The 16499-nt window shown below is 41.3% G+C and overlaps 1 protein-coding gene across 1 annotated transcript; it reads right to left on the bottom strand.

The window, feature by feature from the left end:
* Positions 1 to 381: 381 nt before the first annotated feature.
* On the bottom strand, positions 382 to 15177 carry LOC149282007 (cytochrome c oxidase assembly factor 3 homolog, mitochondrial-like). The gene is made up of 3 exons (XM_089498678.1): positions 14979 to 15177; positions 2857 to 2930; positions 382 to 423 (listed from the first exon to the last, which is right to left on the bottom strand). The coding sequence occupies exons 1-3, from the start codon at positions 15175 to 15177 to the stop codon at positions 382 to 384; spliced, it is 315 nt and encodes a 104-aa protein (XP_089354804.1).
* Positions 15178 to 16499: the final 1322 nt, after the last annotated feature.

The raw sequence follows: 16499 nt of genomic DNA, 5'->3' as shown, positions 1-16499 counted from the left end.
CCATATCAATTGCCTGGAGCTGATTGCGGGTTCCTTCGCGATCCGGAGCCTGGCCAGAGACCGCTCGGACTGTTGTCTGCTCCTGCGGATGGACAACTTCTCGGCAGTCCGCTATATCAATCGCTTGGGCGGCACTCGCTCCAAGCGCCTCACGGAAGTCACGAAGGACATATTCGAATTTTGCCTGGCTCGCAATATTACCCTACAGGCAGAGTATCTCCCGGGCGTCGAGAATCTTCTGGCAGATTGGTTCTCCAGACATTGGCGGGATGCGAGCGACTGGAAGCTTCACGGTCAAGTCTTCCGGGATCTCCATCATCGGAGGGGCCCGTTTCATCTGGACTTGTTTGCGTCCAGGACGAATCGTCAGACGAAAGACTTCTACAGCTGGCTTCCGGATCCGGAGGCTCTGGCGACGGACGCCTTCATGCAGGTGTGGCCGCCCCGGGGTGCGTACGCATTCCCCCCTTTCGCCCTTATTCCAAGGGTCATCCACCATTTACGTCGCAGCGGCGGCTATCTGGTCCTGGTGACCCCCCTTTGGCATGCGCAGCCGTGGTTCCCGGCTCTGTTACAACTGTCAGTGCGGGACCCTCTGGCTCTTCCGTCCTTTCCTTCTCTCCTATCGGGCTCGGACGGCCAGCTTCATCCTCTCATCCAGGAGGGTCGTCTTCTCCTGGTGGCATGGACGATCTCGGGAGACCCGGAGCGGGCTCGGGTCTATCGGACGCGGCTCAATCCTTGCTGCGCGAATCTTGGGCTCCAGGTACCCGAAAGTCGTACCGGGCAGCTTGGCGAAGTTGGGCTGCTTGGTGTGTGGGATGGCAAGTGGATCCCCATTCTGCCCCTTTAGATTTTGTTCTCAATTTTTTGGCGGAGATGTTTTCTTCGGGAAAATCTTACCGTACCATTAATGTTTTCCGGTCGGCCATTTCTGGTGGTCATGTGGGCATTTCCGGTGAGCCGGTCGGCAGAGCTCCTCTGGTTTGTCGCTTGCTCCGCGGCATTCGTTTGTCTCGTCCCCCAGCTCCTCGCTATTCTTCGTTGTGGGATGTTGCGGTGGTGCTCGATTTTCTGCGTTCCTGGCCGGACAACGAGTCTCTTTCCCTGCGTCAATTGTCCGCGAAACTTACCTTCCTGCTGTGTCTTCTTTCTTTTCGTAGGGTCTCGGATGTCAAGGCTCTCGATACTCACGCCATTTCCTTCTCCCCGGAGGGCTTGGTGTTCCAGGTCCATAGGAGGACTAAGACCTTTTCCTCGTCTATCTCCTATCCTTATTTCCTTGATGATCCTAAGATCTGTGTGGCCAGCTGTGTGCGGTCGTACTTGTCTCGCTCTGCTATGGTACGTCCTCCTTCGGTGTCCCAGCTTCTCATTTCTTATGTTAAGCCGTTTAAGGCCGTCTCCTCCCCGACTTTAGCTCGTTGGGTGCGTTGGCTCCTATCTCTAGCTGGAGTGGATGCCAGTTTTGGGGCACATTCGGTTCGGGGGGCCGCTGCTTCTTGTGCCCTACGGTCGGGGGCTGCGCTGGATGATATTCTCAAGGCGGCGGATTGGTCCCGGGCTTCCACTTTCCGGGAATTTTACTTTCGCCCGATATCTTCCGCGGCGGTGGCTTTGATTACTGGCGTTAAAAATGCAAAATAGGAAGCCTCCTGTCTTGCCTTAAAATTGGAAATTATTCTAGCCTTGGTGCACGAATAATTATAATTTTAATAAAGACAGGAGGCGAGTATTTTCCCTCCCATCCCTCCCCTTCTTGGGTAAGTTGTTTGGTTCATTACGCATGTTCTCGGTGATTTTGTCCGCTCACTTTTGCTGATTATTGGAGGGTCTGTTGGGGGCTCCTCGCTGTTTGGGGATTTTATCCTGTGTTTTCGGAATATGGTCCTGTTACGTTTCTCTCTTTCTTTTCAGCGTGAACTCTCCGCTATGGGTTAGAGATTCGGCTACTCGTGTTTTGAGCTCCGTTGGCTCCTGATGTTGCTAGTTCTTGGAGGATGCTGGTCCCGGTTCCAGTTCTGTTCGGTGTCCTGCGTTGGTCGTCGAGTTTGATGGACGTTTCTTCAGTCCGGTTCACAGCGACGAAAGAGGAAGAGGAGGATGGTTTAGGGGTTTATATACCTCTTATATAACGTTTTCTATTGGTTGTTCCACTTATGACGTTAACTCTTTCTTTGCTGCTACTGTGAGAAGTAAAGGAAGTAATGCAAAATACTCGCCTCCTGTCTTTATTAAAATTATAATTATTCGTGCACCAAGGCTAGAATAATTTCCAATTACACGCTGCCTTCTCAAAATATTGAGGTAGTTGAAAGAAGCCAGTTATTTCTAAAGTTTACTGGGATTCTAATTTAGTAATTTTTACAGCTCAACTACACTTCTCTTATGAAGTTACAAAGTTGTAATATCCCGTTTGTTTTCCTTAATAATAAATAAATAATAAATTAATAAATATTCAAAACCTCCAGAGGAGATTCCACCTAGTCAGACTCATTTCGTTAAAACTTTACCACATAAATTCACTGTATTTATCAGACAAATTTCAACTTGAAAAAAGTATTTTATTTATTTAACAGGATATTTGGATGCAAACATCAATAGTTATGTATATTAAAACAAGTGTTCCAACAGTGAATTTATGAACCAAATGCATTTTCTCTTATGCGTATCATGGCATGATCTATAGAAACTGATTCGGGTCTTGTCAGAACTATCTGATTGGACTGAAGATAAGGCAAGTTGTATATCAAATGTCTCAATCTGCTAGCAACCATGAAAATAAAGTACGGTTAACAAGTAATCTTCTGGTTATACCAAGGCAGTTCAGTTGGCAGATGTCTTAGGATAGTTTGCTCTTGCCACTTTTGCTTCATTTTCCAGTTCATCTAAAAATTTTTCCTGGGACACGGAATAGAAAGTGTATCCATCTAAAAATATATCATTAAGGAAGTCAAACTTTGTAAAAAAATCTGCACAAAAATAAAAATGTTTTCTTGGTAAAAGCATTTTACAAGTAACATTTTCAACCTACCAGGCACAAGTCTGACATTCTCTCACAGTGTATTTGCAAAAAAGCAGGCAGATATAGGTATGTGTAGCATAATATCAGACTCATTTGTATATCACTTCATCAAAGTAAGAATTTGAATGCCAGAGGTCTAATCAAACACCCTGGAGCATTTAACAAATTTTGGATCCTTTGATTTAACTGCAATTCCAGGGAAAGTTTTTGGTTTACATATGGAATGATGTGAAAAAAAATCATAATTCTAGTTTAACTATACATACTATTGTATTTTGTTAAACTACTGAAATACATAGTCTAGGTGAATATTTTTTAAAATACTCTAAAACTCATGGCCTAAGAATAGTCACACCTCACTTATCTTCTATATAGACCACAGCATCTACAAACCCAATGGGGACACAGGATTGTGAGTTTCTTCCTTTTCACGTTTCATGCAAGTATCAGGAGGAATGCTGCACAGTGGAGTCCCTCCTTTTACTTGCATACATTGTTTTTGCCTGGTTTTGAAGGCAGTATTTATGGTAGAATATTTTAATTTTTTTTTTTTTTTTTTTTTTATTTACAGGCAACAATACATTATTATAGTGAAAGGTGAAATGAGCATTATAGCCAGTCAATTTTCCAAACAATGCCCAAAAGGTACAGTGAGCAGCGTGCCAGTACTGCAATCTATGAGGACAAAAAGGTATTGAAGTAATTCCGAGACCAGCATTTCCCTGCCTTCAACCCCCCCTGAGAGTCCTCCTTGATGCTTTCTTTTAGGGCTGCAACAACTAAATCGATAAAATAGATAATGAAAATCGTTGCCAATGAATTTCATTATCGATTAGTTGAATCGATTTTTATCAATTATAAAATGAGGGTTTTTTCAGAGCAAGTGCTCTAAAAAATATCCCTCGTTTTATAATCCGTGTAGTGTGACTCACAGCAGCAGCTCCTACTTACAGTCCCACCCTGCAGTCACTGCCGATTGGCTGCAAGGAGGGACTGGGACAAAGGGGTGGGGCCAATTGGCAGTGACTGCAGGGAGGCCCTGCCCATTTCTTATACCGTCCACATGGCTGGTGAGTATAAAATTAATATTTTGGCTGCTGAAAGTTAGGGGCAGTTATAGTTAATGGGGTGTTTAGGGTTAATTTAGGGGCAGTTGTGGTTGATGGGGTCTTCAGGGTTAGTTTAGGGGTGGATATAGTTAATGGGGTGTTTAGGGTTAATTTAGGGGCAGTTATGGTTAATGGGGTCTTCTGTTCAGGGTTAATTTAATGCTGAGGACTGAGGGTAAATTTCATTAATTTAATAAGGTTAACTTAAGGTGCAGTTAGAGGTAAAGGGGGGGCAAACTGAGGGGAATCTAAATCCTGGGGGCAGTGAAGATTAATCTTGTATTTATTTATAAAAGTTGTGTCTGAACGAGTCTGCAAATCTATGAGGGCACTATGGCATATCAGGGGGGTATACGGCATACCTTGGGAGGACGGAGTGACATATCTGGGGGTATAAGGCATTTAGGTTATATATATGTGGGGAGGGCAGTGTGGCATGTCTGGGAGGCAGTGTGGCATGCCTGGGGGGTATGTGGCATATCTGGGAGGCAGTGTGGCAAGCCTGGGCTCAAATGTGCATAACTGGGGGGGGGCAGGTTGGGAAATAAAAACAAGAAATGCATTTTTATCAAAGTTTTTTTATTCTGCTGTTTGTTTTTTTACATCCTAAATTACTGTATTAAGTTTTAAATAAAATAATCCGATTAATCTAAAAAGATAATCGGCCAACTAATTGATTATGAAAATAATCGTTAGTTGCAGCACTACTTTCTTTTGATGATCATGACAATGTCTTGGGACAGTGCCTCGTGGTTGAGCTGGAGGCAATTTTTAAAATGTTTTTTGGTGGCTCAAAACCAACTACTATGCAATAAATTAAGACAATTTAGTGGATATATTTAGTGGTCAGGTTAGGAGTCTAAGTGGTAGTGTTGGGGTAATGTTAGAGGATAGCGATTAGCATGTTATATATTAGGGCTAGGTTACAGTTGGTGACTGATGATCAGAGTTGATAACTGGTTACTGATCTACCTAAAGGGTCACTAATGCAGGATTTGAAAAATTTGGTTTGGATTTAGGAGCCAACCAAAAATGTAAGCGCCCCCCCCCCCCACATATTTAACCCATTTATGACAAGACCAATTCTTACTCTAGTACACTTTGGGACAAATGCTCTTTTTCTGTGTTGCTGTTTAGCTGTAGTTTTCTTCCCTCTCATTTTGTGCACTCACACACACATTATATATTGTTTTTTTTCCCCCAGGACAAACAGGGCTTTCTTTAGATACCATTATTTTTTTATCATATCTAATTTACTATATAAAAAGAGAAAAGAAAATATGGTAATTTTTTGTTAAAAAGGACTTCTTACTTTTATTTGAAAAATCTTTTACTAATCTGCAAAAACTAATGAAAAACCTGCTAAATAGATTCTATTTCTCCTGAGTTTAGAAACCCAATGTTTTTATGTTTGATTTTTTTCCTGCATGTTATGGGGCAACAATTACAAGTAGCATTTTGCTATTTAACCCCCCCCCCCCCCAAATCTGGTAATTGTGGGTATTTCAGGTATCTCTGAAGACGGCCAAGGCAATTTACCCCATCAAACTGTATATTTTTGAAAACTAGACACCCCAAGGTATTTCAAATGCTGGTCTTTTAACCCTTTCTATGCACTAATTCTACCACCAGCCCTTGTCAAAGTTTACGGTATTAATTTTTCCCCCCACACACGTACTTCATATATAAATTTACAGCTCCTGTTACTGTCAAACACCACCCGAATATGTGTTCAGCAACTTCCGCTGCACAGCAATACACCACATGCATGGGTTTGTTGGGTTTTTCAGGGGACTAAAAGGCCACAAATTCAAATTGGAATTTTGACATGTTAAAAAATCTGCCCACATTTCCTAACTTTGGACTGGGCCAATTCAATTCACCTCATCAAATCAAATGTTTTTGAAAAATATGCACCCTTGGAATTTCAAAGGCTGGTATTTTAACTTTTTCCATGCACACATTTTACCACCATCCTTTGTTACAGCTTCCCGTAATATTTTCTTGTGCGTTTCTTTCCACAAGCATTTTACTTTAGGTATGAATTTAAAGCTCCTGGTACACGTCCCTGTCAAACAACATGTATTCAGTAACATCTCCCGAGTAGAGCGATACCCCCAATGCATAGGATTGTTGGGTTATTTGGGAGGTAAAAGGCCACCTTTGTGAGGTGTACATTTTTTGGCATTTGGACATCTGGTCAGTCTGTGCCCATGTCCCATATTTGGGACATCTTTGAAGCCGGCCAATTCAGTTTACCCCATCAAATCATGCATTTTTTTAAACTAGGCACCCTATGGGCATTTAGAATGCCAATATTTTAACTCTTTCCATGCGACAATTTTTGTGAGGACTTGCTCATAAAAAAAATACACATATACATGTACTTTTTTGTGACAGTGGGGAATTTTTACATGTTGCCACATTTTTTTTATTTTTATTTTTTTTAGTGAGCTGGGCTCCATTGACTTATGGTTGAATGCTCTGAAAAATACCCCTCGTTTTATTATCCGACCTCAAATAGAGGTCGCATAGTAACACTAAGATCCAGATCCCCACATCGCTGTAGGGGACCGGATCCTCCTCTCTCACAGCCGGCGGTGGTCTGCGCGCATTGCGTTTCATTCAGTATGACTCACAGTAGTTACTACTTAGCAGTCCCTCCCTGTAGTCACTCTGATTGGCCCCACCCCTTTTTCTCCCAGTCCCTCCTTGCAGTGACATTAACAATTGGCCCCACCCCTTTCCTTATAGCAGCCATACTCGGCAATTCATCTAACCGAGTATAAAATTAATATTTGGGCTGCTGAGAGTTAGGCAAGGTGGGGGTTAATTTAGGGGCAGTTATGGTTAATGGGGCCTTTAGGGCTAACTTAATGCTGAGGACTGAGGGTTAATTTAATAAGGTTCACTTAGGGTGCAGTTAGAGGTGAAGGGGGGGGAAAACTAAGGGGAATCTAAATCCTGAGGCAGTGAAGATCAATCCTGTATTTATTTATAAAAGTATTGTGTCAGTGTGCTGTGAACGAGTCTGTGACTCTTTGAGGGCACTATGGCATGTCTGGGAAGGACCGAGTGGCATATCTGGGGTATGTGGCATACTGGAGTATAAGGCATATCAGGGGGTATGTGGCATATGTGGGGAGGCAGAGGGGCAAGCCTGGGCTCAAATGTGCATAACTGGAGGGGCAGGTTGGGAAATAAAAACAAGAAATGCATTTTTATCAAAGTTTTTTTATTCTGCCGTTTGTTTATTAAAATTATTTTAAATAAATGAAAAATGCACTAAATCAGAAAATTAAGTGTTAAATATTAAATTGCTAAACATAAGTTTACACTCTAGGATCATACAGTAACTAAATGCTAAAATCATATGCTTGCACACACATCTCGCATATTAACCCCTTGACTGCTAACGATGGCATGGTGCCGTCGCTAGCACTACCCTACCTTGATGGAGGTCTGTGGACCTCCATCACCACCTACCCCGGCGATCTGCCCCTCACACTGAAGGGCATCACCGGGGCCACCCGATCCGCCCGGTGATGACATGCAAAATGACATCACCAAGCAACTTTATTAAACAACTGACAATTGCCAGTTAAAGAGGTATGGGGGCATGCTGCTTAGATGCCTGTATCTCAGGCATCTAAGCAGCTACAGACCCCCAACACATACCGTTGGAAAGGTAAAAAAATAAAAAATAAAGTTAAAAAAAATGGATTTGGGCATCTCTAAAGGCAGGTAAATAAAGATCGACATTGCCTAAAGACCTCCAAATTATATAAACATAAACTAGTTTAACTTAAAAAAAAAAAAGTTTAAGTATTCTAGCTTAATGATCACTGTGGTAGCCAATGTTACCACAGTGATCATACAGCTATGAAAAGTCACATTCCCTTTTTAAAAATGGCTGATCCCTTTGATCATGGGTTAAATTTAGCCAATGGTAGAGGGAGGCAATTTTTGAAATCCTGATGATCTGTAAATTAACTGCAAATATTATTAAAATCAGCCATTTAGCCTGTGTGGTAGGTGAGTAACCATCTCATCCCTGGAGTGCCTTGCATTTTTACTGCAAAACTTATTTTTGCTGTAAAAGCGATTTTTTTCTCCCTTTACCATAATTTCTTTGGGATTGTAAGGGGAAAGAATGGTGTGTGCTTCTGTGAGTGAATGTATGGAAAGTATGGTATGTGCTTGTGCAAGTGAATGGAAATATTAAAGGCATGTGAATGGTCAGTAATTAGGGTTGAAGCCTTGACGTGGCATTACCGCTCACGTAGGAAGCTAAATTATGGCACAAAAAGTACACATTTGCAAAAAATATACCCCTTGGTGCATCAAATGTTTCTAGTACAAACCTGGAGTGCGCAAGACACAAATGAACATGTCGCTATGGTTAGAAAAAACATTTTCTAGCCAGAGTGACATATTCCATCATTATTTGTGCATTCAACTTGTGTCCTAGAAATACATGTAGTCCCTCATTTGAAGCTCCAAAGGGTGTAGTTCCTTGAAATGTGTACTTTATGTACCCTAATTTAACCCCTTAAGGACCAGGCTGTGTTTTACCTTTTGTACCACTGGGGCCGAGGCTGTTTTAATACTTTTTCGTGTTCGTGTTTAGATGTAATTTTCTCCTCACTCATTTAGTGAACCTACACAAATTATTTGTTGTTTTTTTCAGGACAAGAAGGGCTTTCTTCAGATACCATTGTTTTGATCATATTATCTAATTTCCCATACAAAAATAATAAAATATGATGAAAAATGTAAAAAAAACAAACAAAAAAAAAAAAAAAAAACACATTTTCTGACTTTTACCCCAAAAATCTTTTACTCATCCAAAAAAGCTAATGAAAAAACCTACTAAATATATTCTACTATTTGTCCTGAGTTTAGAAATACCCAATGTTTTTATGTTTTTTTGCTTTTTTCTGCACGTTATGGAGCATTAAGTACAAGTAGCGTTTTGCTATTTCAAAACCATTTTTTCCAAATCTGGTAATTCTTCCCCCCCCATGTGCCATTTCGGGTATCTTTGAAGCCGGCTAACGTAGTTTACCCCATCAAATCATATATTTTTGAAAACTAGACACCCCAAGGTATTTCAAATGCTAGAATTTTAACACTTTCCATGCACTAATTCTACCACCAGTCTTTGGAAAACTTTGTGGTAGTCATTTATTTTGTGTTTTTTATTGCTAAAATTGCTCTTCAGGTATGGATTTACAGCTCCTGGTATACAACACTTTCAAACAACACCCCAATATGTGTTCAGCAATATCTCCCGAGTACAGTGATACCCCCATGCAGGGGTTTGTCGGGTTGTTTGGGAGGTAAAACGCCACATTTAGGAAGTGCACATTTTTTAACTTGGAACTTTTACATCTGGTCATTCTGCCCCCATGTCCTAACAGGACCATCTTTGAAGCCGACTAATTCAATTTACCCCATCATACCCCAAGGTATTTCAAATGCTAGTATTTTAACCCTTTCCATGCATGAGATTCTACCACCAGCCTTTACCACACGTGGTAGTATTTTTTTCACACAAATTGTACTTTAGGTATAAATTTATAGCTCCAGGTATAAGTCACTATCAAACAACACCCCAATGTATGTTCAGGAACATCTCCCGAGTACAGTCATACCCCACATGTATGGGTTTGTCTGGTGTTTGGGGTTAAAATGACACATTTTGGAAGTGCGCTTTCCCCCCCCCATTTCGGTCAGTCTGTGCCTATGCCCTATCTTTGAGCCTGGCCACTCCAATTTACCCCATCAAACCATTAATTTTTTTACATTAGACACCTTGGGTATTTGAAATGCTTTTATTTAAATTTTTCCATGTCAGGATTTTTGGGAAGATACAGCGCTAATTTTAGCATTTGCTCATAATAATAAACTTAATTTTTTTATTTTATTCCTTTTGGACTTTTTTTTAACATTTTGCTGGAACTGGATAGTTCCTCTGATGCATAATAATTTTTAAATGTTACCATGTTTTTTTTAAGCTTTCTTTTTTTTCCATAATTTTTTTTTTATATTTTACTAGATTAGAAAGCTGGGCTCCATTGACTTGCATGGTTGAATGCAGTACCTGTATTCAACACAGATTGTGGGCAGCCAGTGGGATCAAGGTGACTGTACTTCCCTTCATAGATTCTGAAGGAAACAGTATATCCTGTCCCACTCTCGCAAAGTTTATATAACTTTACACCGTACCTCGAGCGCTTGGACGGGATATACTGTTTGAAGTTCAGTCTACCCTTGAATAGGACCAGGGACTCGTCTATAGCCACGTTTTGATCGGGGGTATAAATTTCAGGGAATTTACTTGAAAAATAATTAATAATGAGCCTCAATTTATATAAACAGTCAAATTGGGGGTGCTCTCTAGGGGGGCATTGGGAATTGTCGCTAAAATGTAAACATTTTAGGAGCTCAAAGTACCTGTTCCGGGGCATTATTTGGGAAAAAGCAGGGGTGGATATTATGGGATCTGTGCTCCAATATAATCGCATAGTGGGCTTTTTGACAATGCCCATCATAAGGGTCAGGGCCCCAAATTTTTTAATTTCATGGGGGTCAGTGGGGTACCAGGTCTGGCTTCTGTCTCCTTGGTCAGCTGCCTGACACTGGGCTGCATAGATGTTTGTTTGAGCTGCTAGCAGCTCAAAAAACTCGGGGGCAAACATTAAATTGAAAAATTAGTTTGGCTCACTAGCATCAATGTCACATCTGATGCCAGGAGTCCCAGTAAAAGCAGGGATTACTGGGTCAATCATATTTGGGGGCACCCAATTATATTTAGAGTCAGGCTCTCCACGCCCGGCTTTAGCAGATGGACCCTGGCCATCATCTTCTTCCTCTGACTCAGGCGTAGATCCATCAGATACTGGATCAATATCTGATGCAGTCAGAGTGGCATCGTGGTCTGACGCAGTCAGAGTGGCTCCATCATCAGACTGAGTGAGGAAGTCATAAGCTTCCTCAGCGCTGAAGACACGTTGCGCCATTGTACAGGACACCTACCTACCCAATTCCCTCTAACCACCCACCAAACTAAACCCAATTTTTTTTTTGTATTTTTTTTTTAAGTTTTTTTTTTATTTTTATTTTTTTTAAGGTTTTTTTTTTTTTTTTGGCGGATTGTGGGGAGGAAAGGGTGGGTTGATTTTGGATAAGACAGGTAGTAGGGGTTTATATATGATGGTTCATATATGTGGTTTTTCACAAAACACTGCAGCTCTGCACAATGATTGGTCATCACAGCGATCATGTGACATTACTGCCGGATGTGTGGCACTGGGGGACTGCCCCGGATGTGGGGCAGTCCTCCAAGGCTAATGACATACTGGAGGGAATGCCCGATCTCACGATCAGGCATATATCTGTAGTAGTTTACCGGCATTCGTGCCGATAACTGCTACAGCTCCCTCATAGGAGCGATCGGGTAGCCCAGCAGGGTCTAGACAGACCCTGCAGGGGATACCCTGTCCTCCTGTGAGCTTCCGGGTGACGTCAGTAGTGACATCACCCAGAAGGGAAAGCCCGATCGCACGATTGGGTATTTCCAACTATAACAGTTTACCGGCATTCATGCCGGTAACTGTTATGGCTCCTTCATCGGAGGGATCGGGTAGCCAGCAGAGTCTAGATAGACCCGGCAGGGATACCCTGTCCTCCCGTGAGCTACCAGGTCACGTCAGTAGCGACGTCACCTGGCAGGGAAAGCCCGATCGAGCATTTCTCTCTGTAACAGCTTTCCAGCTTCGCGCCGGAAGCTGTTACGTCAGTAGTGATCGCGCATTTCCAGCTGTAGCAGTTTACAGGCATTCGTGCTGGAAACTGTTATAGCTCCCTCACCGGAGTGATCGAGTTGCCCTGCAGGGTCTAGACAGACCCTGCTGGGCTACCCGATCCTCCCGTGAGCTTCCAGGTCACGTCAGTAGCGACGTCACCTGGCAGGGAAAGCCCGATCGAGCATTTCTCTCTGTAACAGCTTTCCAGCTTCGTGCCGGAAGCTGTTACGGGAGATCGAGCAGCAGAAAGCCAGCGACGCTGGCTTCTCCTGCCAGGGGGGAGTCCAGGCTGTCAAACGGGACGTCCACAGGGGTTTCTTTGTGGGCGTTTTTTGGACATCCCAGTACGTCTATAGGGGATTGAAGGGGTTAAGCTTAGAAAGTGATCGTTGATCACTTTCTAAGCTTGTTTAAGTCTCATGACGTGTCAGGCACGTCATAGGTCGTTAAGTGAACGTTTTGCATGACGTGCCTGACTAGGCAATGGACGTTAAGGGGTTAACTTCCCAGATGTCTAGACCACTTTAACTTCAGATATGGCAGATTTGAAAATCTTGTTTAAAAAAAAAAATAAATGCTCTTAAAACATTTAGGGGTGATGCCTGCAATTAGACAGCTGGGAAGTTAAATTATGGTACATAAAGTATACATTTGCAGAAACTACACCCCTTGGCACATCAAGTGAGGGGCTGCATGTATTAGTAGCACTGGGGCACGCAAGACATAAGTGAACTTGTCGCTTTTAATTTGTATTTTTTTTGTAAGTGTGATATTCACTTATTTGTTGTGCACGTCAGATTTTTGATACAAAGACCCAATTTGCTGCAGCTGCGGGTCTAGTTTCTAAAAATATATATATTTGTTGGCATATTTTAACATTCCAGGCAGCTAGAGCTGTTTAATTGACAGCAGCCATGCATTCAATTTAAAGATGTCTTTTGTGATAGTCAACTTTTAGCAATAAAATATTAGAAAAACACAGTCGACTGTTCTCAATTTCTGTTTATTTTAGACCGGTTACCTACTACAAATATTTTGCAACACAGGCTTTAATATTGGAGCGTAATTTTATTTTTCTAATAAAATAGTTTTCCCAAGAAATATACTTTTATATATACGTTTAAACATGAGCTGCACCAAGGCGTTAACATACACTAAATAATATATAACCGTATACATTTACTGGCACTATACATACTCACACTGACATTATGCATAGACACATACAAACTGCTAAAATTGCAACGCTGGCTCTCCTTAACCCCTTCAATCCCCTATAGACGTACCGGGACGTCCAAAAAACGCCCACAAAGAAACCCCTATGGACGTCCCGGTACGTCCAGCCCTTCATGCAGCGTCAGGGACACATCCCTGCCGTTTGACAGCCTGGACTCCCCCCTGGCAGCAGAAGCCGGCATCGCCGGCTTTCTGCTGCCCGATCTCCCGTAACAGCTTCCGGCATGAAAACCTTCAGCAGTGACGTAACCCAGAAGGTCATCGGAGGATGAGGCACAGAGACGCTGCGATCTCTATGCAGGTCTGTGGGGACCTGCATAGAGATCACAGTGTGATCGGTGCAGGGGGAAGCGGGGAGGGGAGTGAGAAACCATCTCTCACTCCCCCTCCCGTCCTGAAAGAGAAAAGCAGAAAAAAAAAAGTTAATTTAAAAAATAATATTAAATAAATCATTAAAATAATAATATATATAATACAAAAAAAATTATAATGTGAGCTGTGATGTCACTGTGACATCACTGGCATGTTCAGGAGGTCCCTAGGAGGACCTCTAACCATTTCTGTGTAAAAATAATATAAAAAAAATGTAAAAAAAAGTAAATTACAAAAAAATCTAGAAAAAAAAAAGATAAAAAATTATTAAAAAACCTTACTTCCCATTGCCCTGGCATAACATCTAGCCAGTATAACCCTTCTGCCCCCGTTCACAACCCCCAAACCCGTTAAGCCATAGGCATAAAAATTATACAAAATTGTACACTTTATAGTATGCTCCCTGGTGCTGGGAAAGTCTGGAAAATCTATATAAATTAGGTATTTCTGAAATCAGGACACCTGAATTAATAAACTTGGAGGGGATTTTCCATCACTTTACCTAATTTTGTGAGGATTCAGAGGGAAAATGTAAAAAAAAATTAGTTTAATTTTCTAATCTTCGCTAGTTTTTACTAAATTTCTCATTCTAAATTTTCAGCTAATCATCCAACTATGGTATCAAACGAAAGCGCTATCTCTCCTTGAAAAAACAATATATAGTTTATATGGGTACACTATTCACAGGAAAAGAGAATCATCGCTAAACCGACATACGCCAAAAATGGCAAAATTGCTCTGGGCTTTGAGGTACCAAAAACCCCTAGGATTGAAGGGGTTAACAGTACATTGTTGATTGTTGCTGTCCCCACAATCCTTTCAGGGCAAGACACCCATGATCTGTAGAAGCTGCATAGACCAGATTTGACACCCACAGTATTTCAGGGGTTAACGCTGCACAATTGCAACAGGGGGTGGCCAGGGCTGGTCGCCACATACCTTGCCTTAAGTCCCTGAAGCTGTTGGTGATTGTAGCATTAAAGCTGCATGATCGTTCTCATAGAATGCTTTCACATAAATTGTTAAAAGCACAATTAAAAAAAAAAATTACCTTAGGGAGAAGCTGCTTTTACAGCACAGGGAGCCTCAACAAGCCCTTACTGGAAGCATTCACCAAGCCAGTGCTGAAGCTTGCTGGTGTTAAGTATATAGTATCAGGAGATGTGTTCAGTGGAACACATGTCCTATACGTAAAATAAGACAAATGTATAAGATCACCCCCCGTTCATTTGGAAGGTGGACATGTAACAGTAAAATGCATGATAGCTAGAGTTTCCCTTTAAGTAACGTTTGCCCTGATCAATAAATTACACCTGTCGATTGCGTCACTCTGAAATGTAGATCTATTAGTAACTAAACTCCTCGTCAAGCATTCAATGACCGGAGATGCAAGTCATTGTCACCGCTCAATTTCAAGAAGGATACAAATCCCCAGCACGATGCCTCCAATTGCCAGTCCAGTGATGAAATTCCGACTCCGCAACCTTCCAGCGTTTTTTCCCCATTGTGCAATTTCCGCCTTCCGCATGAACTGTACCTGCTCGGGATTCAGTTTATCCCGTTTAGAGTCAATTGGTTGAGCGTACTTGACCGCTGACCCCTGCGCGTTCCTTTTCTCCGCCATGTTCTACAATCGGGTAAAGTGATTACGTACACTAATACGTCATTCAACATCGCCCAAACATGAACTGCGAATTCTGTCGCATTTATATTACGTTTCGATATTACATAAATCATTCTTCAAAAGGTCCAAGCTCTTTAGTTTAAACGGCAAACGCGGGGTTCTTCTTGTATTTTCCAGCGTATTGTGAACTGGGGAACTTTACCTACTTTAGAGAAACCTGTCACATTCGTAGGCAGTAAGTGATACATGTTGGTGTCGTCTACCAATTTTGAGATGAGTCATAAATATATTTGGTTAAAAAGTGAAAATTACCTTATGTTAGTCACATGGTATTATGTGCATCACTATCATAATCCCACTTAATAACAATTTGGAGAGCCAGAAAAGTTATGGTATTTTTTTTAAATGCAAAGTATACAATGTACTTATTAGTAAAAATAAACTTTTTTGTTTACAGCTGGAAATAGCATGACATTTACATAAAATTAATGCAAACCCCGCAGAGATATATTACTGTTATATCATTGCAATACACTTTATATATTTTATGAGGGTTCATCATTTTCAAAATGTGCACCATTGTTTAGTGATATGGTAAATCGCAATCAGTTAATTATCATTCTTTTGAAAGTATTGATGACTGAGACATCTCTATAAATTCTACAGTTGATGTCAAAAAGACTCTTCAAATGTATTTCTTCATGGATGCAATAGGCTTAATGTGCAAATTATGTATTTCAATATTTTTGTATAAACCAGGCGCCACTGCTAGAAAAGTTCCCACACCCAGGTTTTGTCCCACAGACATGAGGCAAGCAACACACATACACACGGTGCCAGCAGTGTCCCTTCAGGACCCAATTTTGGAAGTGGTAGACAAGGTGGGCAATCAACTAGGTGTTGCCCCAATAAGACACAAGTATTTTTTTTCTTCATTTGTTATATGAGAATAACGTATCATTTGTATGTCTTGTGCATCTGACAAATATTTCTTCTAGGTTTGTCCCAGTTTAAAATGATCAGAGCTCAGTTTCAAACAAAGAAAAAGTTTTCATCTGCGCCTGGTACACTATTTGGATTTGCTCCTTTGGACATTGTGAAAGACATTCTACTTTATTTAGTACAAAAGAATGATCCAGCTCTGGACAATTTGTCAGGATACACAGGGAGTTTTAGGGATCGAAAGGTTATAGGTGAGCTCCTGAGTAATTTAATGTCAACAGGTTATGTCTTGTAAATTCTTAGGATTCAAATTAAATATTTACTATATTGCAGAATTGCAAGTATATACCTAGAATATTGTGTTTTATATTGGTTGGAAT

This window comes from Sceloporus occidentalis, unplaced genomic scaffold, assembly GCF_023333645.1.
Source record: "Sceloporus occidentalis isolate IW3139 unplaced genomic scaffold, rSceOcc1.0.p SCAF_124, whole genome shotgun sequence".
NCBI lineage: Eukaryota > Metazoa > Chordata > Lepidosauria > Squamata > Phrynosomatidae > Sceloporus > Sceloporus occidentalis.
This window is presented reverse-complemented; position numbering and strand designations above follow the sequence as displayed.

What these genes read in the sequence shown, in the direction of transcription:
- LOC149282007 (XM_089498678.1), bottom strand. Translation starts at nt 15,177, where the DNA reads ATGGCGGAGAAAAGGAACGCGCAGGGGTCAGCGGTCAAGTACGCTCAA. An exon ending in AGGCATCGTGCTGGGGATTT is followed by an intron (nt 2,931 to 14,978) that starts GTATCCTTCTTG and finishes ATATATTTTTAG; the next exon opens with ATGGATACACTTTCTATTCC. An exon ending in ATGAAGCAAAAGTGGCAAGA is followed by an intron (nt 424 to 2,856) that starts GCAAACTATCCT and finishes ACCTGCATGAAG; the next exon opens with GCGTCCGTCGCCAGAGCCTC.